This window comes from Mya arenaria, chromosome 2 (genome assembly GCF_026914265.1).
Source record: "Mya arenaria isolate MELC-2E11 chromosome 2, ASM2691426v1".
Taxonomy (NCBI): Eukaryota; Metazoa; Mollusca; class Bivalvia; order Myida; family Myidae; genus Mya; species Mya arenaria.
Window position 1 is genome coordinate 51169085 of NC_069123.1, and position 27334 is coordinate 51196418.

Consider the following 27334-nt stretch of genomic DNA (forward strand, 5'->3'; position numbering starts at 1 on the left):
AACACGAAAAGTTGAGCCAGACACAGATGGACAGTGCGATTTCAATATGTCCACCTTCGAAGGCATAAAAATAATACTAAACTTTGATACAAAAAGCTCTTGAGCAAATGTGCAGTCAATCAAAATAGTCTTCCAAAAAGTTGAAATCCCCGATATAGCACAATTAGGTCCAGTAGAGTCTGCAACAAATTGAAGGGCAGATCAGGGACAGTCTTATATTCTGTTTCCTGTTTGGATGAATTGACTCCGTTATGGTTCAGTTTGCATCTTTACTACTTCAGTAGAATACAGAGTGCCCCCATACACTACATGATATTGGGTTCCATGAGAAGAGGTACACAATCTGGGATTTTACAATTTTAATATCCATATCAGTCATATGTTCTGGCATCAGAATAGTAGCGATATCACTGAATAAGTCATGCTAATAATATAAGCACTTACATACACTCTTTCATGCATTTACATTTAATTATATATGAGCAATCATATAATCAATCCAAAAATAATTTCCCCATAAAATGGGATTTTTTTTTATGAATAAATAAACTCCAGTGATAATGAATTTACATAGAGGTAAATCTTCACAAGGCAAAGTGACTAGCAATACATTCTAATATTAGTGTATTAAATGTATTTACACGTTGAAAAACAATGTGTGAAGTTTGATTATATAAATGAATTATAACATTTGTCACGGATATGAACCTTATTCTTATACAAACTAATATTTTATCAAATAGAATTATAAGAATGCTATGTGTTAATCCGAAACAGAAATATCCTCATATTACTTCGGGAATAATGTGTGATATCAAAAAATGAAAACAAAACAACCATTCTATGAAGAAACAGCCTTGCACCAACATAAAAGTGAGTATAACCATTTCAATTCATAAAAGTGTCACATTATCACTACATAAGAGCACCCTACAGCGAATGCCAAAACTCATGTTGTTTGTCAGTAAAAAAAAAGGCATAACTTAATAATTATTTAAGCTCGAGTTATGGGTCTGGTTGTATATGTGCTTATTGTCTTTGGCAACTTACGTACCAAGTTTCATTAAAATATCTTACAGTTTTGCGTTATGATCAAGGTCAATGTTTATGACTGATAACAACAATGATACAAAGGCTAACAAAATACCTCAATTTGAAAAACAAACAAGCTTAAAAGGAGTGTCACGAATATATGAATACAGTGGGATAAATTTACCATCATTTTAATAAGATCAGCACTTTTTGACAGATATAATTTCATTAATTGAGTTCAGTTATTAAGATATAATCTTGCCAAGTACTGAAATTTCCTAGTATGAATACAATCACTATATTATTTCAATGCCTCATTATTAAACAAATCATGTAATTCATTATGGTGACCAAGTCCCCTTAAAATTAGTAAAAACATCCTATTAAACACACAAACACATCCCTTCTTCAGTATAATAAAGCAGCCAGCAAAAATAAATACAATGCATAGAACAGTAAGAAAGGGATAAAATATGACACTAACAAAGCCATCTCGATTTAAAACATTGCAAAAGAGAAAAAAGTTAAAGAAATTGAGCATCAATGATGACCATATGTCTAATCAAATAAAAAAGAAACAACTGATAAATATCAGCTGTTAATTTCAATCAGGTGAGAAAACAATCTGTAACGGAATCAATTATGCAAAAAAAGAGGCATGTACATTGTTTTGTCTGTATCTAATGCTTGATCCTTGTTTTGTTAAAAAAAATGACTTCAAAGAAATAAACTTGCATACAACCATTAAAGAATGAATGGGAATTAGTGTTGAACCATGAACAGTTCTGACTCATTAAAAAGAAATCTTACAGATCCATCCAATCACCATTCAACATTTGGCCACACCTTCATCAATGATATGACAAAATGAGATAATGAGAAACAGCTTCCGTATACTTGTGAATTAACAATAATAAACATTTGTAATTAAGTGTTCCTATAGTTCACATTCATCACTGTATGTAGACCTGTAGATGTGCAGCGGACTGTATCAGCATCTTGAGAGCAGGCATGAAGGTGCTGATCTCGGAGAAGTTCCCCTGGCTCACCATCTGTGTATACACAGCCAGCCCCGTGTTGTAGTCAAACTGCTGGACACTCTGAACTATCTGATGTAGCCCCTGGATCACTGCAGGCGACAACTGAAATCATCGAGTGCCATATGTTAAGATATTGGTTTTGATATTCATTGCTAATTAACCAAATAAACCTGTAGAATCTTATTAAAGTATCAACCTGTGACAAATATGCCTATGACTTTCCACTCAGTCTTGTTCAGTATATCAATCAGACATATCTATAAAACACCCTGATAAAAAATATTAACTTATCTTTATTGTAATTTTCCAAGACAAACTAATATACAAGCATATATGACTCAAGACTTTTAAAACAAATACACAGTATCCTTCATGACAAACCTTTAATCAGTTAAATTCAGCCATGTCAAATATCAGCTTTTATTCTGTGTTACGTAGCTATCACATCAACTTACTGAGCTTTCCCGTAGTCTGTCATACAGAATTTCCAACTTCTTGGTGACATCATCTAGTTTTCTCTTCATTTGCTGAAGAAATAGAAAGTGAGCAATCTTGAAGGGCATGTACTTCATGCAACAAACACAACAATTTGCATTCAACAGCAGAGCGTTGCAGCCAAATAAAAACAGCACATTAAACATAACGGCTTCCTCCTTTCATATTCAAGGCTGATTTCATGAACAATTTACATTACAAAGCACATTTCTCATAAAAACAGCAATCTTAAACTCAATGTGGGTTATACATACGGCATTGTTTGCCTTCGCCTGGCAGTTGTGTACAAGGTTGTCAAAGATTTCCTGTAGGACCTTGTTTTCCGCTGGCACTGGGGGTTTTGGTGCAGCTTCCCTAACAGGTTCTACTGGCTCTGGCTGCTAGAGGAACAACAAATTCAGTACTTCAGTACACATGGCTGTATTGTTGTTGTAACAGTTTAAGTTTAAATTTTAAATATTGTTAGCTTTAAATACATGTATTCAAATATTATTAAAAGTTAATACTAGAAAGTGACCTCGATTCATAGGCCACGCATGTAATAAGTAATATAAGTCACAAAAACACCTAAATATATCACTGAGAGCATTGCCCATAACTGACAAGGAAACAGATGAAAAGAAATAAAACAACATTTTTATCGTATTACATTAGCTAGATAGTGTTAAAAGTGCACAGAAAGAAACAAGCAAACTGCAGTTAGTGTAAAATATTAACTTTTTGAAAAGGTTGTAATGAGATCAATGACCAGTTAATGAGATCTTTAAAATTACAAGTAAAATGTTAAAACATTTATGCAATCACAGCATCTTGGGTGAGTTTCATAAACATCAAGTTAACTGAGAAAGGCAGTTGTGAGAGGATATTTCCCACAAATCTCATCTGAAGAGGTCAGCAACCACTAAATCCTCACCTTAGCCATTGAGCCATTGCTCGTGGAGTACGATTGGGTAGCCATGATCGGGGCTTGCTGAGAGCAGAGAGGCAGATGGTTAAAACAATGTGACCATATCATAACTGTGTTAGATGATAATATAGAGAGGTGCCTTGCCTATGTAAACATATCAATAGTAGCACTATCTGAGCCTTACATGCAGAATAAGTAAAATGTTAGTGAAAAAGTTATTCTTTAAAGTGGATAAAGACAGAAAGTGCAAATATTCATCATAATCAAATACATAAATGTGTAACAAGAGGCACATCAGTGCCTGTGCTCCACTGGCCAAAAGGTTCAAGCAAAGACCACCTAACGAACATTTTCGTCAAGTTTCATAGAAATACAATCATCAATTTTTGAGGAGAAGTTATTTAAAAAAAATTTTTTACTTTAATAGCTCTGGCTGCCATGTTGTGCAGTGGACCGAAATGACTTGGGCAATTTGAGTAAAGGAGCACCAAACAAACATTTCTGTCAAGTTTTATCGAAAAAAGGTCATCGGTTTCGACGACAAGTCGTATAAAGTTTTTTTTATTTTTTAGCTCTGGCAGCCATGGTGTGCAGTGGACTGGAACCATTTAACAAATTTTGGTTAATGACTACCCAAGTAACATTTCTGTCAAGTTTCATTGCAATACGATCATCGGTTTCTGAGGAGAAGTCGTTTAAAGGTTTTTCTATTTTTACCTCTGGGGGCCATCTTGTGCAGTGGACCGAAACCATTGAAGCAAATTTGATAAATGACCATCCAAGGAACATTTCTGTTAAGTTTCATCAAAATCTGATCATCGGTTTCTGAGAAGATGTTCTTTAAAGGTTTTTCTATTTTTTTGCCCTGGCAGCCATGTTGTGCAGCGGACCGGAACCATTTGAGCAATTTTGGTTAAGGACCACCCAAGGAACAATTCTGTCAAGTTTCATCAAAATCTGCCTATCCGTTTCAGAGGAGATGTCGTTTAAAGATTTTGCTATTTTTAGCTGTGGCGGCCATATTGTGCAATGGACCAGAACCATTTGAGCAATTTTAATAAAGGACCACCCAAGGAACATTACTGTCAAGTTTCATCAAAATCTGCCGAACCGTTTCAGAGGAGATGTCGTTTAAAGATTTTGCTATTTTTAGCTCTGGCGGCCATATTGTGCAATGGACCGGAACCATTTGAGCAATTTTGGTAAAGGACCACCAAAGGAACATTCCTGTGAAGTTTTGTCAAAATCCGCTTATCAGTTTCAGAGGAGATGTCGTTTAAAGTAAAAGTTTACGCACGCACAAACGCACGCACGAACTCACGACGGACAATCTGTGACGACATAAGCTCCATGGCCTTCGGCCAGTGGAGCTAAAAACTTAAGAACAAGCAAATAAGCAAAGATGCAACAAGGCTGTTAGCAGCTAATAACAAATTGTAGTGTACTAGTATATCTTTTTGCATTAATAACATTAACGATAAGCATTAAAATCTACAAAAATCAATAATTATAAAAATGCTGCCAAAAATACTTGCCAGCCGATCGTCAAACTTTTCACAAATTTGTAAATCATAAACTACACAAATTATAAGAAATGTAAAAAAGCTTTATATTAAACTTAGCAATGAAAAGCCAACCCCGAAAAGGTGTTCAGTGTAATGAGATGGCAGGTATTTAAGAGCATTCCTATACAACAATAGCAAATGCTACGCCTTGCCATTACTGTGATCCTACCTTTGGTTCAGGTTTGTACTCTTGGGGGTTGTAGAAGTTCCCGTAGCCCATGTTTGGGGCCCCAGTTCCCTGCTCTGGACCCTGGGGCTGGCCAGGCTGGGAACCATATATCGGGTTGGTGATGGGGGCAACTGATGTTGATGTTGGCTCCTTGGAATAAGATAATGGAGTTGATCATGTTTAAAGGCCACTTACAGAATATTCACAATTTCTATTTAGCAGATTAAATAATCTCTTCACAATCTCTGTTTATTGTTATCAAAATCTGCATGAATTTCCAACCAAATATGGAATAGGAAAACATATTCATCAACTTTTACTTAGCTTCTTGAAGTATAACATGAACCACAAAAATGTTTCTGTTCCTTATCAAACATTTTTGTTTTAACCATAAATAATACAAAACCATAAAGGATATTAATCTGTATTAACTTGAAGCAGAAGAATACCTGCCATACATTTTGTTTCTCTTTCTTTACGACCATGGGCGGGTCATTCCACGCTATGTTGGGCTTGTGGTCTTGGAACGAATGCACGCTGGGATGTGCACCTGTCCGGGGCGCCATGGGAGGTTGGCTGCTGGGGTAACCACTTCCTGAAGAATATATTTACACACACACTGCATACACATAAAGATAGGAATGGCCACAAGACTTTAAGACAAAACACTTGTTCTGTCTCTACTATGTTGTTGTTTTTCTACAGAAAAAGTACTTTTACTAGGCATCCAAATGACTACAATAAATGGGGTAATATGTTTACCTGTGGGATTGTACACATTTGGCGTCATTGGTTGACTAGTTGGATTCATATAACTGCCACTGAAAGAAAACAAAGACCATATTTTATGAATACACAACTGTAAGATTTCTTAAATCAAGTGGAAGTATTTATATTCTAAAGTAAATGTAATGTATTTAACTTTTTTGTTTTACTAATTCAGTCATAGATATAGCAGTCAAAGACTGCCATATCCCCCATCAAATAACAGTAATAACTTTGTCGACAAATGATTACAATTAAAATATGTACAATAACTAAAAATTACAGCACCCAGAGTTATGGTTCTGGTGCACTGCTATCTCCTAAATGAGATTTATCTGTATATGATGTTTGAAGTATATACTGCAAACCTTTTGAGTTATGCTCCTGACAAAAAATAAGTGAATATTGACAAAGGGCAGTAACTCAAAAAGTACTATACCCAGAGTAATTGTTCCTGTGCACTGCACTTCTCCTTAATAATATCTGTCTGTATATAGAGTTTGTAGTCAATACCTCAAAGACTTTTTAAGTTATGCTCTGAACAAGATTTCCCAGATGCGTACACACCACGCTTACTATATCAACTTCACATTTCAGAAAGGGATAATAAATGCATTGTACAGTCCTAAATTTTGTCTTCATGTAGTTACTTTTATTTTTGTACAATCACAAATAAAAAATAAATTGTAAAGATTTTACCTATAATAGTCATTTGCAGGTTGTGGTTGATTGTAATCCATAGGATTGTATGTGTTTGTAGGCTGGAACACATTAGGGGCTCCTGTGTTATATGCATTGGGCTGTGGATACTTGTGAGCTAAAGGCCCTTTGTTTGTAGGGGATGATGGAGCCCCTGTGGCAGTGTTAGAGGGAGTGTATGTGGGAATAGGGGCTGTCCCCTTGGCCCCCTGACTGTACGAGGTCGTCGCTGCCCCAGGGGCAGTGAGGGGGTTATTGATGCTGTATGTGGGGGCAGTACTGCCATTCATGCTGGAGTACTGGTTGGAATACTGGTCGTGCTGGCTTGAATAACTACCTGCAAAACAATAATTAACTTCTAATAAACAGTCATTGTTGTAGTCATTCATTTGGATTAAAATCAGCAGCTGTTACAGTATTATCATACAGTGATTAATGCAAGATCAATAAATGTGAGAATAATGTATTAGCATTTCATGTAGCCTTTTACAGTATAGTGTTAGAAATGAGCTTTTTAGCAAACAAGAGGGCCAGGATGGCCCTATATCTTTAACCTGAACATCAATGGGAAATGCCTTTGATAATCAGTCAACTAAGTTTTAAACAAAAGGGCCAATATAGCGCTACAAATCTGGAGAAATTAGAACTACTGCCAAGGAAGTCATTGGTTGGTCAGACAAAAGTGGGTCGCTGAGAAAGTTAGTCAGAGTTCAATGGTTGCCAAGGAATGTGATGGTCAATATAGGAAGCAAACCATTGACAAGTTAGACATTGGGTCATATGAAATTATCTGGTTCCTAAGGAAGTTTTTGATTGCTTATGAGGTCCATGGTTGTTAAGGGAACATATTCTTGATTGGCAAGCAAGCTGCTGCTAAGAAAGTCATAGATCAATATCCAAATGGTAGAGGACCACAAAACACACATTATTCGAATTTATTTTGAAATTAGGCAAGCAGTTTCTTAAGAGAAGATTTTTGAAGTTTTCCATCAACCCAAATTGTGAAAAGTATGTTTTTGCACAAATCAACATAGTGAAAGTGGAAGCCATGTTTTTGTGTTAACTCAGTTGGGTTGATTGAATTCGAAGTGGGCCACCCAAGGAACATTGCCGTGAATTTAATCTAAAATTGGGCATGATGTTTCTAAGGAAAGATTAACAAAGTTTTCCATCATATATATATTAAAAACTAGCCCCACGCTCTGGCAGCCATGTTTTTTTACAAAGCAACATGTCTGTGAAATCATTTTGAAATCATTCCAGTGGTTTCTGATGAATTTTGTTTTCATTTCAGTTACAATTGCATCCAGAGTTCTGCAACAAACCACTCCTAGAAGAAGACCAACCAAGGAACATTCCTGTAAAGTTTAGGTGGAATTGGCCCAATGGTTGAGGAGGAGATGCGTTTGAAGGAAATACGTTGACGAATGACGTACAGTGACCCACCAAAATAGCTCACCATTGACCACTTCAAACTCATGCCAACACTGCAACATATACATGCACATACCAACAGTAGAAATGCCAGCTGTATTGTTTGACTGTGCCTGGTGCATGCCGGTGCGGCTGTAGGACTGCTGTTGCTGTTGTGTTCCTTTCTGAGGGGCCAAGGAGACGGGCTCCCAAGGGCAGGACGGGGCAGCAATTCCCGGGGCAGGCTGTCCCAGAGCCTGATACAGGCGGTCACGCAGCACCATCAGGTTATACTGGAACATCAATTAGGTATTTTGTCACAAAACTGCTGATAAGATGGACCATAAAACTGATTCATACCTTAAGATTTCGTGGATGAATACGTAATACTTTATATTTATTATTTATTTTGTAAAGCCTGTTTGACCCCATATTGTTAAATTTAAACATAAATTCTATTATTATGGCATTAAATGATTATCTTTGTTTAACCAATTATATTGAGTGTTAATCATAGATATTACAAGAGCGCCAAGAATAAAAAGCCAAAACTTATCATTTTAGGAAGTGTTGACAAACAATATTAGTAACTTCTACTAGTATCAAAATAGGATATCATGAACTCCTGCAACTATTAAGACAATGGGTAACCACTGGGCAGATGAAAATTGGTATAACATTGGTATAAGTCAACCATTCAGGTCTCTGACTGACAGTATTTTGTTTATCAGCTATATATATAAACAATTACGGTATATACTAAATTGAATAAAATATCTATTTGTAGTGTAACTAACAAAAGTAATGAATAAACAGTAAAAATTATCCAGTATTTTTATGTTAAGCCCTGTAAAAGAAACAAGGGTGCTGTAAGCAAATGCTCGTCATTTTGTTAAAATTGGACATTACTCCACAATGTATAAGTCGATTACTAGCCATGCTTTACATGAGTAGATTTTCTCTGGCAACATGTGTGCCTAGATTAATTTGAGTATTTTGGACGTTTTTTTTGCTCTTTTTTCTGAAAAGAGGGCTTATTTTACTTATTTAATGCAGAATTATGGGCTTTGCTATAAATGTGAAAATCGTCTCTGGTAACAAGTGTACCAAGATTCATTTAAATAACTTAAACAATATTTGACTCTTGGCAAGTTTCAAGTTTTTGCACTACGACACCAAGGCTATGACAATACCTCGACTTTTCCCTTCGTTAAACAAACTAGCTAATAAATTAATAAAACTTTGTATGATATGATATTCAAGCAAAGCTCTGTGAAACATGTGAAGGTTTTTTATGCATGATTATATGCATGTCAGCAAATGCACATCTACTTTCATTGGGGTCTGGCTTAGAGAATACATGTCAGGTAAATAAACAATGCTAGCTACATTAAATAAGTGTTAAAATACACAGGAAGGAATATGTTTCACTGTGCATGGTTTATGGTAATATGTAGAAAGATGGGTTAGAAAAAGTTGCTTACATTATCATACATTTGGAAAATACCCCTAAACTGAAACATGTTAATGATCAATAACCTGTCTGTTAGCCAAGAAGCACATATATGTGAAGGTGTGCAATTCTAGGGGTTCATTTAATGTCACTTAGAACTTTTCACATTCACCCCTCGAATTGTTAGGATGAGTTTTGCTAAAGCAATAATAATTACAAGCTGACCAGTCGGAGAAAAAAACTCTCATTTTATTTAAGCTTTAGGATGGTCACATATACACGGGGTATATTACAGATATTACACATATTCAAGTGTATTAGTTGCTCTTATTGTTAACAACATATGTAAATTCAACAAATAAAGCCGCACAGTCCCTCACCTCTGAACTTTCTCCGAGGTACCGTAGTGCAGTATCCAGGCATCCCTGTGCAGCCAGGATCCCCCCGTAACTGCTCAGTTTGTCAGCAAGGGCCCCTGTGCCGATCTCCGTGGCCTGACCCCGGGAAAACTCAACAGCTTTACGAAGCAGCATCACCTTCTCCACAAGGTCCTGTAACAAATAAGACAATGTCATGTGTTGCAATGTTGTCTATATCTATAGCTTTGATAGGTCAAGTAGTAAATGTAACAGGACATCTTCTTAAGACATTTCGCTTCATGTAACAATTTTAGTGGAATTTTTTGCTTGAGTGGGTCATTTTGGTTGTCAGATATATATTGAGAACTTTTTACAGATATAGGACTTTAACTTGACAGACCTCTCTCTGTGGTCAGGGGAATGGGCTATTTCAGTTAAGCTTCAAAACAATACTTAGTTTTAATTGATTTAAAAAAAATTAAACAACATGAAATAAATTCGTCATTTATAGTTTCATCTCACCTGTAGAGCCATGGGTGAGCCACTGTTGGGAGTAACAGAGAACCAGTTCTCAACTAGTTTGTCTACATTTCCAGAGCAGATGTAACACAAACCCGCGTAAGGCGCCAGGTCCCTATCGCCCTCTGTCTCTAGGCGGGATGCAAGGCTGTCTGTTGGGGAGGCATATATGCATACATGAAGTTCACCCAACAGTTATTTGTTTTGAGGTCAAATATAGGCAAGTTCATAACTTTTTGATATTAGAATGCATTGATTAAACAAAAAATATCAAATAAATACAGTCAAATACAGTCAAAGAAGCACCCAAAATGTTACAAGCATTCATAGACACTGTAGTCAGTTGTAAGAAAGGCACCTACCACAGAGTTCAGCGAATTCATCAGCAGGAGAGTATGTGAGGATGACAGCGAGAGCCTCCTTCCAGTTGTCCAACTCACAGTGAGAGACAATGTGTCGCCAGTCATGGTTCACTATGGAGGACACCAGCTGTAACACAGAAAATTTCCAATTGATTAACTAGTTTAGTTTGATAAATAAAGCGATCTTAGGCAGTCAAGGGAGACATTTTTTGATGTTACATTTTACTAGGGATGGAAGCGAATATCCGAGTATCCGGATATCCGGATATCACGCAAGTATTCGGATACCAAAATGGGTATTTGAATATTCGTTAAGAATTAAAATTTCAATGAAATAGCTTAGCAGAGACATAGCAATTGTTATAAAACTTTTCAGATGAAATATTTCAGGTGATCAACAGTGTCTGTCGCGAAGCTGGTATGTGTCACAAATCGTCTGCTAATTGGGTGTTTGCATAAGGCATGATATTGTGTCCTTGTGCAGCACCCTGTAAAGTTCTATGACCTTGTTTACAATGACAAGTGTCTTATGATCTCAGATGTGCTTAATTGACACTAGTTGATATTAAACGGATTGATCATTAATCCGTAGGATTTGATCGTCCAATCACAAGATAAGGGTCGTGCAATCAAAGCTATTAATGACCAATCGTATATTTGATGAATATGCATGAAGAAATTATTGCTATCTGAAAAATAAATACAAAAACAAATTTGTTTATCTTTTCACTTTTAATCAAATTTCCATCATTTTGCATCTTGTAATTTATTTTTCATACGATATGTAAACATGTTTAGTTTATTGATAAATAAAAAAAGTACACGCATGTAAAAAAAAGAAAAATCATATCGTCTTCATATCTTTTCCGCAATTATATCCTTCATTACAAAACACCACAGAAATTGTAGGTATTGCATTAAATCAAACAATGTAATGAAATACAATTACAATCGACTATCAAATAATCAAAGCGTCATCTAACATGAAACCTGCTGATAAATAACAAACTCGAAAGCACGTGGCAGTAACCAAGCAACCACCTCGGCCGAAGTGACTATCAAATTCGCGAGGTGTTTATGTGGTATTCATAATGAGTTTTATGATGTAAAATGAGTTGTTTAGCTTTGATTATAACATGATAAACTATTAAGACTGAGAAAGAATGAATGAAAACGTGAAATTGTCATATGACGAATTATAAATTAAGTGGACAATTGTGTCAAATAACAGAAGGTGGGTGACATATAATAGGAAATTTACTTATTATGAAAACAATTTGATACGAGTATCCGGATAGTATTCGAATACTTGATACTAATATCCGGATATCGATTTGGTATCCGGTTTCCATCCCTACATTTTACTTATGATATTTTCTCATTTTTCTTCTTATATTTTGATGTTGTAGAAAGCCCATTCTAACACAAGTATAGTGCATCAACATTTTTAACAAGCTCTCATAATAAAAAATCCTGTCTTTGAGCAAATCTTGGAAAGCATTTTGCCAGTGCAGGGCTAATTTCGACCATCCCAACAAGGTTGTTTTTGTGACTTCTAAACAATGTTAGGGTTCCAATAAAGAAAGACTATAACTTTTCATTCGAAAGGGCACTTTTCTATTGAATAATTCTCATCACCAACATACCCGGCCAAGGTTGGTGCCGTTCTTCTGGAAGAACCGCTGTTGGGTGCGTGACAGAAGCTCAGGGCCACCTGCAATTGCCAGCAGTATTGCTTCAGCCATCTTGTCCTCGCTCAGACACATGTCCACAGCAGCCTCAAAGTTTCCAATCAGCAACGCCTCGCACAACAAACCATCAGCATCTAGAAAAGGTGACACGGAATATGTGAATTTGCTTAAAATACATGTAATTCAATAACAATTTTTCTGAAATGCAATTTTAATCCATCAAGTACAAGTACATCTTGTTAATACTAGACACTGTCAGGCTTGATATTTAATTGCTATGTCATTTTAAATTTAGTATATTTCAATAACTACTTCTATATTATTTAAAATGCTATTTATTTAAAGTAATAAAACAGCACTATATAACGAGCAGATTTTCAGTGAATCATTTATGATATAAATTTCAGTACAAAACAACAATGTTTATTATGGACTTTTTCATTTGATTTGTAAATAATCTATTTTTTAACATATTGAGCTTAGCTAATCCATACCATCTCCAATACTGAGGTTTAATGGTTTCTCATGTTTCTTTGCCTCAGTCTTTGTCTGTCCTATCTCATCAAAAGCAGATGCACCTCCATCTGGCAAACTCATCTCATCTCGACTGCCAGGAGTCTGAAAGAAGGAGATATTCAATTATTCAACTATTCATCAATTCCGAGACTATCAACTACAAGAATAATTTAATTTTTTCACTATTTACTTGTAACACAAGTCATCCACTTCATGTGCACAAAATGCCCAACAATACTTGGTATATAACTGTAGATGTCACCAGTCTCATTACAGGCCCCAAATTCTAAAAAGTTCTTAAGCATACCAAGCTACATGTAAGCAATGGTAGTTTTTTTTCAATTAAGCCAAATTTCTTACTTATCTTTCTATTTTATTGTGACTTTCTAAAAGATAATTGCCTTTTGACTCATAAAAACTATGAAGAATATAAATATTACACAAATTTTATCCAAATAAAAATAGAGAGCTTAGCTTACTCCTGTCATAAGGGCCTTAGGATGTATCTAGAAATTGAGGCCAGCTGTTTGATAAGGGGTACTCAAGTGCAAGAAAAAAAGACAGCAACAAATCTAGCATTACACTTTCAATACCATTCAAGGCCAAAATTTCAAAGTTTTTAATAACAGAAACAAGCTAAGCTCACTATCATTGTTTTGAAGTATCGTATTTACTTCTTTTAAAGGATAATATTTAAAACATAATCATGACATAAATATATATATATATTTCAATTCATTAAAATATGAACATTACATGACCGGAAAATAAAGTACAATTTCAATTTGTCAAGAATAAATAGTAAAATTAATACAAAGTTAAGTATGAATATAGTTCTAGCGTGCTTATGTAGAGAAAATTACTGATGAATTACTAGTGAGGACAGATGACATCGAGGCTTAACATGGTTGTCTGGTTAGCTCAGTGGTCAGCAAACTCATTTTCACCAAGAACCCAGGGTTTGATTCGCTGCCTAGGCGTATGTGAGTTTGGTTGGCTGTCACAAATCCGTTTAAGCGAGATATCTTTGGGCACTCAATTTCCCTAACAACACAAGACCATTCTTGTGCAACGTCATGCCAATGAAAGTGCCTTAGTATAAGTTTATATAGCTTTCTCCAATCTCATTGTAAAATAAATACAGTTTAAACTAATCTGGCCAAACGTGCTAAAATCATTATATTTATTTTACTATAATGAAGACTATATCTGTGTCACATCAATCCTTTTTGTAGTAGGAAAAGCACACGCATACACGAGACATGAAAATAGGTTTCACTTAAGAAAGTCACACATGTTAGGGGTTTAATTGAAAACATAATATTCATATATCTTTATGCCAAAAAAATTAATACATGTAATAGATGAAAGATGAAAGTCTTGAATACATCACTGAATACATTTCAATACAAACCTTTCTTATGTTCTGAAACTGTAATAAAGCTAAAAGGTGACTACAAGTGATTACATTCAACCCCAAGTATCAAGCATCATCATGTCACATAAAATAAAAGAAACTAGAGCTGTCACAGGAGTGACGAATACCCCCAAATGCTGCCTGGACACAGGAATGGCAAACCATTCCTTTGAAAAAAGGCCATAACTCCAAGGTTACTGCACACGGCATCTTCTTTTATCATGCATGTATTGTTTTATTTAAATCTGTTGAGTAATTAAGAAGTTACACTGCTGACAAGAAAAACTAGCCTTTCATGAGTTATCGTCCGGAAACCGTTTTTCTATTTTTAGTAACAGTGACCTTGACCTTGGCCCAACCAGCCCCAATATCGAACTTGACCTGTATCTTCTGATGTTACACCTGTGTACCAAAAATTGTTCAAATCTGTCTAGCCGTTCATGAGTTATCGTCCGGAAACCGTTTTTCTATTTTTAGTAACAGTGACCTTGACCTTGGCCCACCAGCCCCAATATCGAACTTGACCTGTATCTTCTGATGTTACACCTGTGAACCAAAAATTGTTCAAATCTGTCTAGCCTTTCATGAATTATCGTCCGGAAACCGTTTTTTCTATTTTTAGTAACAGTGACCTTGACCTTGGCCCCACCAGCCCCAATATCGAACTTGACCTGTATCTTCTGATGTTACACCTGTGTACCAAAAATTGTTCAAATCTGTCAAGCCTTTCATGAGTTATCGTCCGGAAACCGTTTTTCTATTTTTAGTAACAGTGACCTTGATCTTGGCCCCACCAGCCCCAATATCGAACTAGACCTGTATCTTCTGATGTTATACCTGTGTACCAAAAAATTTTCAAATCTGTCTAGCCTTTCACGAGTTATCGTCCGACCGACCGACAGACCGACCGACCGACCGACAAGCTCACTCCTATATACACCCTCAAACTTTGTTTGTGGGGGTATAATTAAGCCATACACTTTAAAAGATGAAAGATTTTACTTATAAGAAGTTATGTAGACTGTAGACAGAAGTTGTGAATATTTGTTTTCCTTAAACATACTTTAGTATAAGTAAACCATTCTGAAAATCTACATGATTGGTATTAATAGTCGGTTGGTTGTGCAAAGAGCCCCACACATAGCTAACAATACAATAGTACCCTACCAGTTTTGTTGCCTTTGTACCAATATTTTAAAATGATGTGCATTATTTCCTTCCTGGCCTCTTACAACTTGTACACAAAACTTTATTATCATATATCTAATTTGGATGTTCTTTTAGTTATCACAGGATCCATTGTTTTCCGGATGGTCAGAAACGACAATAACACTATGTTTCTGTTGTCATAGCAACCATTGTCATGATTTGTGCAACAAGAATTATAAATCATATGCTAAACTATTGGCCTTCTAAACGCATACTAAGTTCCATAACTTTGTGTTGCATACTTCTTGAGTTACTGCAGCATCCAGTTTTTATAGACGGAGGGTAAACCTGTAGTCCCCACCATTGTAACTGGTAAACGTATAGCCCCCTCCCAGGGAACAGGCAGAAGAGGGTAAACCTAGAGTCCCATTTGATGATAGAGGAATAATAATTACTTCAATCCCATTTCGCAGTACATCATACATTACCTTTGATCCTACACTGGGTGAAGCCTGACCACTGCTGGACAGTCCAGACATCAGGCCACTGTCCTGGAGATGCAACAATACAAGTACATGTAATACACACTCATTAATGCTTCCAGTTAGCCAGCTGCACTGGTATGGTTCATACTACGTGAATAAAGTCAAAAGTGTTGTAAACATATTAATATGAGTCTATTTGATAATGCAAGGTTCAGACATCCAAGGAATTCCAAAGATCTTTGTGTTATTAATATTGGATGTAACTGCCAATGTGGAATGAAAATTATTATAATATTTGGTTTAAAACATATTGTGTGTGTAATATATTGTAGTGTCTTTTTTTCTTATAACTTTTACAGGCTCCATTTACATTCTGTAAGTATACTGGAAGTATACACTGCAAAATAATCTTACCCCAGTCCCTAGCTGGTTCATCTTCTGTGCCAGTTCATCTGCATCCACACCAGGGCCTATAGACTCATTTAATCCCTCTGTTTTTGTGTGTTGGCTGACCTATAATTAAATGTTATAAATTCACAAACTCTCTTATCAGTGCATACAATGTTATATATGTGGACCAGATATAGAAATATTATTATAAGTATTTCATAAAATACTGGTACTACACTTAATGTAGGACATGCAACCAATTTTAGGCAAAATGATATTATTTTTCACCTTTTTCGCCAGATCTGTTTTGTCATATCCAAGAAGCTGAATGTACCTCTGTCTTGGCTCTTGCTCAAAGTTGATCTGAAACATGAAAGTTTGATAATATAAATATATATCAGAAGTTTATTTGTCCCATTACTCTTGTTTACTTGCAAAACACATAGGATACATTAAAACTTTAAAATCTGGATGTTATATCATCTAATAATCTGCTTACAGCAGTTAACATGTATTACCATTAGGAAATTCCAGATGCTCTCCTGCATGGTGTCGTTAGCGTTGGTGGCCTTCATGGCACAGAACTCCATGTGCTGGCCGTTAGTGAGGGCCTGTTCCAGCTGAAGTGAGCCAGTTACCAATTCTGTCTCTGTGACAATTTGGCTCATTGTCACCACACGACCCCCAGACGGTTGGCCTGTCGCACCCTTCACATTCTCAAATGTGACGAGTTTACCTCCAAACTAAAGAATAAAGTAAATAAAATATATTTAAGTTCATTTACAGATAAAATTGTTTACTTTTTCTCATAGTAACCTAGATTTTTTTTGCTAATCTGGGCAAAATTCATTCATTAAAGTTGTAGTGTAAGTCAACCATTCAAGTGCTCATTATCACTGCAAATCATTTTCTGTAATTAAACAAGATTGGTAAGAGAGCAGGAAGACGTTACCCCAAAGTTTGCGCCAGCTGGTTTCTGGAGCCACTTAGGTGGTTTCTGCAATGGCATCACGTTCTGGCTGGAGACCTGTGCCTGCTGGTGGGCGTGCTGTGCTTGGGCGAACGGGTCAGAGGATTGGAATGAGTCGCTCACCTAGTGATGTACATCATACACATAAACGACAAGATTACACAATTTCATTAATGATTGTAATATAAGCAAATCAATTTCAGGTATGCAAATATTCTATTGTCAGACATGATTACTTTTAATAGTGTTAATATTCTAATATGTTTGCCTGATTGATGATATTTTTCTGGTTTAAGTTCTGTCAAACTGTTACTTTTTTATATATGCACATGCATGTATCTTTCAAGGGGTAAATCATCCTGGATGATTCTATAATTAATATCCTACAGTCTTGATTACAACTAGACAGACTGCGTTAAATACCTTGTCAATTTGATGTATAGGATGACCACCTCCCATGAGTGAGAAGCAAGTGACACTGCCATCAAAGGAAGAGCTTGAGATGACATTGGGGTTTCGCGGGCACCACTGCACGTCAAAGCTCCACTGATGGCTTGTGGGGATCTCGTATACAACTTCACCATTGGGGGCAGCACTGTTTGGGTTCCAGCATAGGATCCTGTTGTCTTTGGCACAGCTGAGTAGGAGGTCAGCATCCTGGGGGCACCACGCCATGCTCAGGATGCCTCTGCAGGGATATACATTTTAATACTCATGTGGAGATACCATTAATGACAGACTTCCGGGCTGATTTTATCTTACTTTCATTTAGTTTGTTTCTACTGAATCTCCCCTCTTCATGTAAAATGTAAGGAAATACAAATCATTTTATCACATACATGTAATTTCATTTATCATATAAGCATACGATATGAAAGTTGCGGAAATTACAAACACAAATTATACAGTAACCTATAAAAGCTATCAGAAAGTATATATCAAAGGCTTGAAAATTTCAGACATTTGTCATATCACAAAAAGAAAAGATGTTTACCATTTGATATCATTGAAGACTTCACATTTACTTTTAATACTGGATGTAATGCCAAAGAATGACCAATATTAACTTAATTAACCTACCTTTGATGGTTTTCTAGCACCTTGATGGGTGAGGTAGCATATCTAAGGTCCCAGAGCTGAATGACAGGGGTGTGGTCGTCCTCAGAGGACAGGCACATCTGGGTGGCAACATCAGGGTTCCAGCATACATGCTTACTCTTTATCTGTTTATACAAGGAGAAATGGTACCTAGCAAGTTCATTAACAACACAGAATTTGATATTTTCAATCATCAGAGTTTACATTTATTTATTACACTAATTGGCTTACTTTGTACAAAGTGGTTCTAAAAACAGTTTCCTTACAATAGAATACCTTCACTCGACAGGTAAAATTTAACATTTATACTATAAATGTTAAATTTTACCTGTCGAGTGAAGGTATAAATTTTATAGACAAAGTCATATTACATAAACAAGACTGCAGGTCCTACCCTGGACATGCTGTCGCTGACTTTGATGATGGGTTCATTCTTGCGTAGATCCCAGACTACACATCTGGCTGTGAATGTGGACGCCAGGATGTGCTGCACTTGTCGATTCCAGCTCACACATGCTACGTCCTCTGCCGGCTACAACACATACATATAAAAGAGTTTTATTCTAACTAAAAACAGCTGTACCAATATGCACACAGTTTAACATTTGAAGTACTCAGCTGATAAACAAACTTTAAGGGTTTTTCAATATAAGAAGCGCTATAAATACCTGTGATTTTGCTCCTGGGGTCATGGGGCTGTCAGGGTTGTTCAGATCCCATATAAATATCTCTGACTCTGACCCACCAGACACCAGTAGGTTATTCTGTGAAACAAACATAATTATATTATTATACATAACAGATTAATAAAAATGAAAATAAGAATGATCCTCCGTGTGAAACATCAGGTAATAATTGTTTGCAACAAATCATTTAACAAAGTCTATTAAATACTGACTTTTTCATTAAACAAGTTTTTTTATACCAAACGTTATATGTATTAAAGAAACAAATTCTTATCCACCAGTCCTCATTCTAAGCATAAATGAGATAACCAGATTAAAGAGCATAAGTAAAAGAAACATGTTGCAACACCTTAACTATGTCCATCCCCAAAGGAGACCATTTCAGGGATTCCTTTAAAGGAAATTTGGAAGTATATTACTCCCTATAAATTGGTTAAAACTTCCAAAATTGATTCCTTGGAAGTACACAAGTTCTATGATTTTGAAGAAAACTTTCAAACTTGAAAGCTTGGAAGTTTAAAATATCAAAACCTTGTGTCAATATTACTTTTATGCTCACAATTTCAATTAGTCTTGAAGTAAAATGAATTATTATAATATAAACCTAAATTTGGCAAGTTTAAGTTGCAAAACATTTGAAGAATAATGAGAAAAATAAATTGAATTCAAGAAACTTAAAACTTTCAAATTTCAGTGAAAAACTTCCAATATTGATGGACAGGAAGTTCATACCGGTTTCAACTTGTTAATGGTAGCCCAGCATTTGCATGTATAGTTTGCTGAGAGATACATCAACCTGATTGTGTACCTGAAAAGGGTTGAAATCCAGGGCTTTCACTGCACCGGTATGTTTATCCTTCTTGAACAAGAGGCAGTCCTGGTTTCCACTGATGAACTCTGCGGCGTTGTAAGCAAATAAGCCACCATTGTCTGCCCCACCCACTATCACACCATTTGACAGCTTGTCTGACACTCCATAACAGCCCCATGCCACTTTATGAAACCTGCAAGTCATCATAATACCACTTAAGATATAAAAAAAACGCATTTCATTCATAAGATCAGAAATTAGTATCAACTTTCAAAACTAATACTTGAAACAACTTCCATATTAACTTCAAGTGTCTCAGATTCGACAGAATGTCGATATGCTTTAATCAAAACATCAAGAGGCCCAATCTCCTTAATGACCAATATCAGAATCATTCTGAATGATAAACAATTTTTAAGATAAAAACTGTATTTAAGTATTCTATTCAAGAATATAAAACCTACCAGCCAAGAAAATACCAAGCAGGCTGATCTTAGATTAATAAAGCACTGTATAAGCTCAAAATTATCATTCAAATTATATTGTTGTTTTGTTAACACCTTTTTTAACTTGCAGCTTTATAGGGGAAGGCAAATTTTGTACATATCCCCTATATAACATGTTATTATTTTGAAGATACACCAACAACTGACAGTGAAATAAACATTGTAAATAGTCAACAGCAGCCAATGAGCTGATTCCTTTGTGCACTGCCATTTTGACAAATCATCACTATTATATGTACAAATGTAAGTTTCCTGTTTTTGACCTCACATAATTAAAAACTGTGGTAGACTTTTGCTGTTTACATGTAAATGTCTTTAAAGTTCATTTTATGAATTTTGAACGAAAAAAGTTATTTCAGCCAATTTGATGTTCTAGTAAACAGGACGAAACTATACCTGCAGTCTGATGGTATGGTAGCCACTACAGGCATGTCCAGGGAAGCATCGTCAAGATTGAGATGGTACAGCTCCAGGGCAGCTGACGTGCTAAAATGTTAAAAAACATTTGCTTTCACATAACACATTCTTAAAGGAGGTTTCTAATTTTATCCAGAGTTATTCTGACCCGAGTTAAAGCAATATCATGAGGGGTACTAAGCTTAAGACAAAAACAAAATTGGAAGAGAAACAACAGAGTACTATGGTCTATTCGGCTAGCAGTAATACATTTCATAGATCACTTAATTTCCAAACGTCTAGTATAATTAAGTTCCATTTCAAATACAAGCAGTCCATTGAAATTTTACCTGAATGTTGCATCTAGCTGCTGCGCTGCTGTGCCTGCAACCATGTACACTGGGTGCTGTGGCTGGGGCGACCAAGCTATATTAGCAGTTCGACTAATTTCTTTCACCTTCATGGTGATCTGTAAACAAAACCATTACATGTATTAATTTTGAAAACACTTTGAAGTTAGGCTTTTTTTTAACTTTTAAATGAATCTCGATAATGATTGTCATTCCCATTAACAAATTTGGCTTTCAGGTCTCTGAAACAATGAACAAATGTAACTTCTAATTTCTTCATTTTTTTCCTAAAGATTGAATCATCTTTTGTTTTATGTGGCAATCAAAAGCTATTGCAAATTCAGAGTTGTTTGTATCCTGACTTGCGATTAAACTGAGACTTCTAGGTATGCTTAAGGAAGATGGAGACTGCTAATCTTAGTCAAGAACTTCTAGTCCTAGATTTTTTTTAAGTTTGAGAGTCTCAGAGTAAGACTGTAATAAAGAACCCAATATTGCATCTATAAGGCTTAAAAAAAAAATACATTTGGTTCGGGTTACCCGACCCTACCTACGGAATAGGCGCCAACCCTACCATTTTTATAGTCAGTTTGAAAAAAAATGAAAACCTTAAATGCATATACAGAAGATAACTTTAACACCATTATCCAATGATGAAAATGATATTCTGATATAAAGCCTAATAATTTTTTTTTAAAAAAAGCCTACCTACCCTTCCTATTTTTTAAAAGGATGTAACCCTAACCAAACAATTTTTTTTTTAGGCCTAAGCCACCTTAAGTTTCTGAGAACTTCATTTAAAATAAAATCTTGATGTAGTATTGCCTTGCAGAAATTGCCTCTTTCCTGTATGATTTAGTTAATTGAATTAGATACATAACAATAAAAGTATTGTTGGAAAGCTTTACCCGCATTTTGAAGAAGAAACTATTTAAGATTATTCTAAAACGAATGTTGTTGTTTTTGTTTTTTTCATTAATTGATTATTATTTCATAATACCGGTAACCCATATGTCAGTGAGCAGTGAAAAGGACTTGTGTGCCAAAATAGGGAGTCTCATCCTGTGAAATTGCTTATTATTATACCATGGTCCAAATTTCTCCCCCTTTTATGAATTTGTGACTGGAATTTTTGCCTCTGCCATCTGTCACTCAGGTGTTAGCATTTGTATGACACTTGTATTCAATATTATGAATTACAAAAAGGAGTTAACAAATGACCATGGCTTAAAGACAGAATTTCCAAAATTCCAAACCAAAACCATGAACATGTTGCAAAAGTGCCTGATGATACAATCATTGCTAAAATGGATGGGGGAAGTTCTTCAGCCAAGTTCTGGCTTGTATTTCAAATGATTAATCAGTATAGAAAATTGCGCTTTCCAACAAAACCTTCATTGTTATGTATCAAAAGAATGCTGCTGGTGCTATATTTCCAAAGGTTTATTAATGAGTTGTATGACATTCATGATTTTCACCTTACAACCGGAGTTGAGGTTAGTAATAGTTGCTTTATCCTATTGGCAACGAGTACCCGAGTACTCGAGTACTCGGAGTTTCGATCGAGTACAAAATCACTACTCGAGTACTCGGATTTTATTTTTAAAAATCTAACAAAAAAAACAACACGATTTACAGACAAAATATCAGATCTGGTTAGTTGCCAAGAGGACAATTTACGGTCCCTCTAATCCCCGCTGTGTACACAATTGACCTCAATCAATTAGTTGACAGTTGTTGTGATAGTTGCAAACTGTCAACAAAGGACCCCTATTTCAAAGTAGCACTGATGTCAATTAACGAAGTTTTGATAGCGGTACCTTCACCTACACAATTCTATTGTATACCAATTAGAGACCTTTCACCAAACAATGGACGCTAACGAGCGAAAGAAAATGGACCGTTGCGCGAATTGTTTTCTTAATGGGCGTATTTTAACTATTTTTGCAATGATTATCACAATTGATTGGTTGATAATTTAAATCAAGAATTATAATTATTAATGAGGTAATTTGTATAGTAAACAACTGAACTTCGTATTGAATTTCGTTCACTATTTTTATGTATGCTATTAATTTTCGTTCATTGTAATTCTGATTGTTGTTCATTTCTGCACATTCGGAACTCCTCGGCCATTTTATCGAAAACAACCTCAGATGTATGCCGGTACATCAGTTGAAGTAGTTCGTAAATTTTTTAATAATATCATTAATTAAATGTAGTGTTTAAGAGTTGTATTTATTGATCTCAGTTTAAATTGATTGCCAGTGAAGTGTTTTATAGCAAACATAATTAAGATTCCCAAGAGTAAAGTCATAAAGTTTAACTGCTTAATAAGATTACTACGCGATCTATTTGCAGCGGACTTAAACGTACCACTTTTTGAGTATGTAAACCGTCCAAATACATCCGAGGTTGTTTTTGAAAAAACTGGCCGAGGAGTTCCGAATGATTTCTGCACTGCATACTTGTATAAAATGAAACGAATAAGACAAATTAAAAGCCTGCTTTCTTTTTATATAATTTTTTGTTAAAATACCTCATGGAAGTTTACTTTAAAGGTGAAAATGACCAATAATACGACCAACTCACAATATACATCATTAACGATACACAATCTTGTCTTCGCGAACACATATTCAATTTTTCTGAATAATCGAGTACTCGATCGAACGATCGTCCGAGTACTCGAGTATTAATTTTACTACTCGTTGCCATCCCTAATATTAAGCCATCCAAGAATGAAGATTACTGAATTCAGAGACTTTCAGGGAAGTTCTACAATCATAGCCATAAATAAAGCTGACAACTTTGTTCTGAGTGACCTGTAATCCATTTCTTACCGTAATTGTTTTGAGATACCACTGTACGAAGATGAAGATGCATAGTTGAAATGACATTGAATTAAGGTATTAGTTTTATTACATATAAGTTTTTTTTTAATAACTTCACATCTAAAAAAAGTTTTGTCTTTATAAAAAGTTCAAACTAGAATTTACTTATATTACGAAGCAGATTTTTGAAGTTTTATAATTTGACCATTGTAATGTACATTGAAGCTTTCAATTTTGTTAGTTTAGTTTTAGAGCCAAATAAACTACAGTCTGTTTTTCCAAGATGCAATGACAGTTTGTGAACCACGAACCACTACAGTTTTCAAGTTCTTTACCAAGTACATTACTACAACATAAGGATCTTTGAGTGAGAAAAGGATAGCACTATCATCTGCATATAATATTGATTTACATTTTTCACTAATGCTTATACTCCTAGTCCTATCATTGACAAAGCATAACAAAAGCAAAGGTCTGAGTATGCTTCCCTGTGGAACGCCATGACATTGTGTTATTAACATTGATAGCTTGTTGACAACCCGATACAACTGAAACCACTCAATTGAATCCACACCCATTTCTTTTAATTTTTGACATAGAATTATGTGATCTATGATATCATAAGCCTTTAGGAGATCCAACATAAACATTCCTGTATATAGACCTTTGACATTTGTTTAATTTGGTCGGTCAAATAAATTAGAAAGGAGACAATTGAAATTGAATAGTTACATCTACTAATGGTCCGCTATAGGCAGATGTGCGTTCATAGTGTAGTATTCCGTTGCAGGCGGAAGTGTGTATATAGTATGTTGGTGTACTTTGCTTATTATATGCAAATTGGCATATCTAGGGCTCCGTGTGGATTGAGAATTTACTGTATATAAAGACCAGTCAACCCCATCAGGGTTGAGAATGCTTTTCTCTGAAGGGATCTGTTGGTCTTGTTTGGTTAGTTCATTACCAATGGTTGAAATTAACACAAGCCCACAAGCCCTGCTCTGATAAAATATTTTTCAGGCTTGCTCAAATTCTGAATTTTATATAGCAGGGCTTGTTCAAAAATTTGATGCCAAGCATAAGAATTCGGGCTTGTTCATCCGAAAGGCTAATTTCAATGACTGCGTTACACATTTAAACCACTTTAAAGTATGTACAATAATCCCTGTTTGACAAGAACAGGCATAAAGAGGAATACAGAAAAAGACATGGGTCAAAGAAATACCTGAAATATGTTATATTGCCAAATGATTGGATGACAACAAAAGTAAACAAACACCTGTCAAAAAATATTGAAAATTTGACCTGTCAAAAAGCCGACGAATCACTTACGTGTCAGCTCGAGTCCAATATCAGTAATAACGTGGTGTATCAATGCACTATATGTAATTGAATTTTGTAGTCTCAGTATTCAAATTAAATACGTTGAAAGTATTGAATTATTGCCATATAATTTGTGTAAGTGCAACAAATCCAAACGTGGCAGAGAAACATATCCCACAATGCACTATTTTAACTCGGTCCCTAGACTTACCGAAATACGATTATTTACCGAAAGACGGATAAAATTACCGAAATACGCCTTCTAATGCATTTATTTTATTGTTTTTATATTAATGTTATACAAATACATTACCAAACCAAATTTTAGAGAAAAATATTAAAATATAATGATGTAATAGGCAGTTGAAATTTCAGTGTTCGAGATCGAATTCCGCGTGCCGACTCGCCAACCGAAAGACAGATAAAAGCTTCCAAAATAATCAATTATTCCAATTAATGATGATCTCATAATATTCATATAACTAAAACACACTCATAAAAATGAAAAAGTTCATGAAAATATTTACTAATTGTTCAATTGAATAAAAACAATATGTCAGTGAAATAGTTGTCTCCCTTCGCCAACCGAAAGACGATTTAACGCAGGTAAAGATAACTTATTAGTTGTTGTATTATGAAAATGATTATGAATTTGGATTCAAATAATAGCATTTATATTCTTATGGAAATGTTAGATCAATATACAGCATTTGAAAGTATTTTGGGATATATTTGAAAGATTGCCTTTGAAATAGGTCGAAAATGTCGCTAAAATCATTTTCTTTTAAACTAACTTACAGTAGATCTTAGATCTATACTATATTTCAGGGCTTTCAAATTTTAATTTTTATTTATACGAAATTTGAAAAAAGAAGTTTTCAAAACAGCGAAGTTCTCATCATCAGATAAATTAGCCTACTTATGGACACTATTAACCAGACCACACCAAATACACAAAATCAGGCGATGTTTAAAACAACATAATTATCACCCGGTATATGACACCCCACAAAGAAGCGGCACGTTTTTTGGGGGACAGTTTGGTATTATTGAAAGTGTGTTAATTTGGGTAAACCCTTTTCGGCTCTGTGACACGTGTTGAGTAAATACCATAATAATTACGCATTAAAGGACCGCATTACGTGTACATTTATAATTGCGGGTGATTTTCACACAAATTGACGGCTTCATTTGAAGATTCATAAATAACAATCGCGAGTAAAAAGGTAAGTTATTGCTGTAAGTATTAAAGAAGTCCAAATTAATAGAACTTTACACTCTGGGATCATTTATGATGGATGAGTTTCCTTATGCTATATGTGCTGTTGACTGTAGTAGTGATCAATGCATACATTGTTCAAATTGTAGGAATTGGGTTCTTATAACTCAATCTCAATTTTATTGTTTGTATGTCTGACACATTTGTTTGTAACACAAGGTGAATTTTCAATGTACATTTACCATAGCTTTTGTCATTAACATGTATATGTCTTTGTCAATAGTTTAAATACATAGTGTAAGTTAATCATTTTATTTTGTATTTGCAGCGTTCAATATTTCATGTAATTTTATTATGTGTATGAATTATGTTTTATGCAGCCTTCCATGTTCGATGTTAATCGTAGAGAAATTATGAAAAATAAAATAAAAATTCAGTATTAAGTTAACTGTATATATTTGTCATGTTCTTACTTCACCAAAAACATATCAATAAATCGTATTTCGGTTGAGAACAGGAGAATACTCTTATTGGCTAAATACAGGAAATTCTTTTGTCAAAAAACTCTAGATATTATTTTATAATTTTTGGCTACAATGTGTAAAATCATCAAATATATATGAATATTAAAAATAAATACAATAGCAAGCGTCTTTCGGTAAATTTCTATCATGTTTACTCCAGTTTAACCATATCCATAAATCGTATTTCGGTT

The 27334-nt window shown here is 35.0% G+C and overlaps 1 protein-coding gene across 6 annotated transcripts; it reads right to left on the bottom strand.

Annotated features, from left to right (window-relative positions):
• Positions 1-344: 344 nt before the first annotated feature.
• LOC128207511 (protein transport protein Sec31A-like) lies at positions 345-25570 on the bottom strand. 6 transcript variants are annotated; one of them, XM_052910477.1, is made up of 28 exons: positions 25410-25570; positions 21244-21362; positions 20894-20983; positions 19989-20184; positions 19163-19258; positions 18889-19026; positions 18477-18619; positions 17820-18084; positions 17379-17519; positions 16945-17169; positions 16715-16789; positions 16451-16549; positions 16040-16102; positions 14400-14417; positions 12964-13087; positions 12425-12603; positions 10779-10905; positions 10420-10568; positions 9919-10089; positions 8183-8378; positions 6673-7009; positions 5971-6029; positions 5667-5803; positions 5209-5358; positions 3481-3537; positions 2822-2947; positions 2528-2599; positions 345-2174 (listed from the first exon to the last, which is right to left on the bottom strand). In XM_052910477.1, the coding sequence occupies exons 2-28, from the start codon at positions 21354-21356 to the stop codon at positions 1986-1988; spliced, it is 3735 nt and encodes a 1244-aa protein (XP_052766437.1). In that variant the 5' UTR covers positions 21357-21362; positions 25410-25570; the 3' UTR covers positions 345-1985. The 6 variants fall into 6 exon arrangements, with proteins under 6 accessions (XP_052766437.1, XP_052766429.1, XP_052766423.1 ...); XM_052910469.1 differs by having other exon boundaries at positions 2822-2944; positions 5658-5803; XM_052910463.1 differs by having other exon boundaries at positions 5658-5803.
• Positions 25571-27334: the final 1764 nt, after the last annotated feature.

Coding starts and splice junctions, on each gene's coding strand:
- LOC128207511 (XM_052910463.1), bottom strand. CDS start 21,356: ATGAAGGTGAAAGAAATTAGTCGAACTGCTAATATAGCTTGGTCGCCC. Junction 19,027..19,162: donor CCCCAGGAGCAAAATCACAG/GTATTTATAGCG, acceptor TATGTGTTGTAG/CCGGCAGAGGACGTAGCATG. Junction 3,538..5,208: donor AGTACAAACCTGAACCAAAG/GTAGGATCACAG, acceptor CTCTGCTCTCAG/CAAGCCCCGATCATGGCTAC.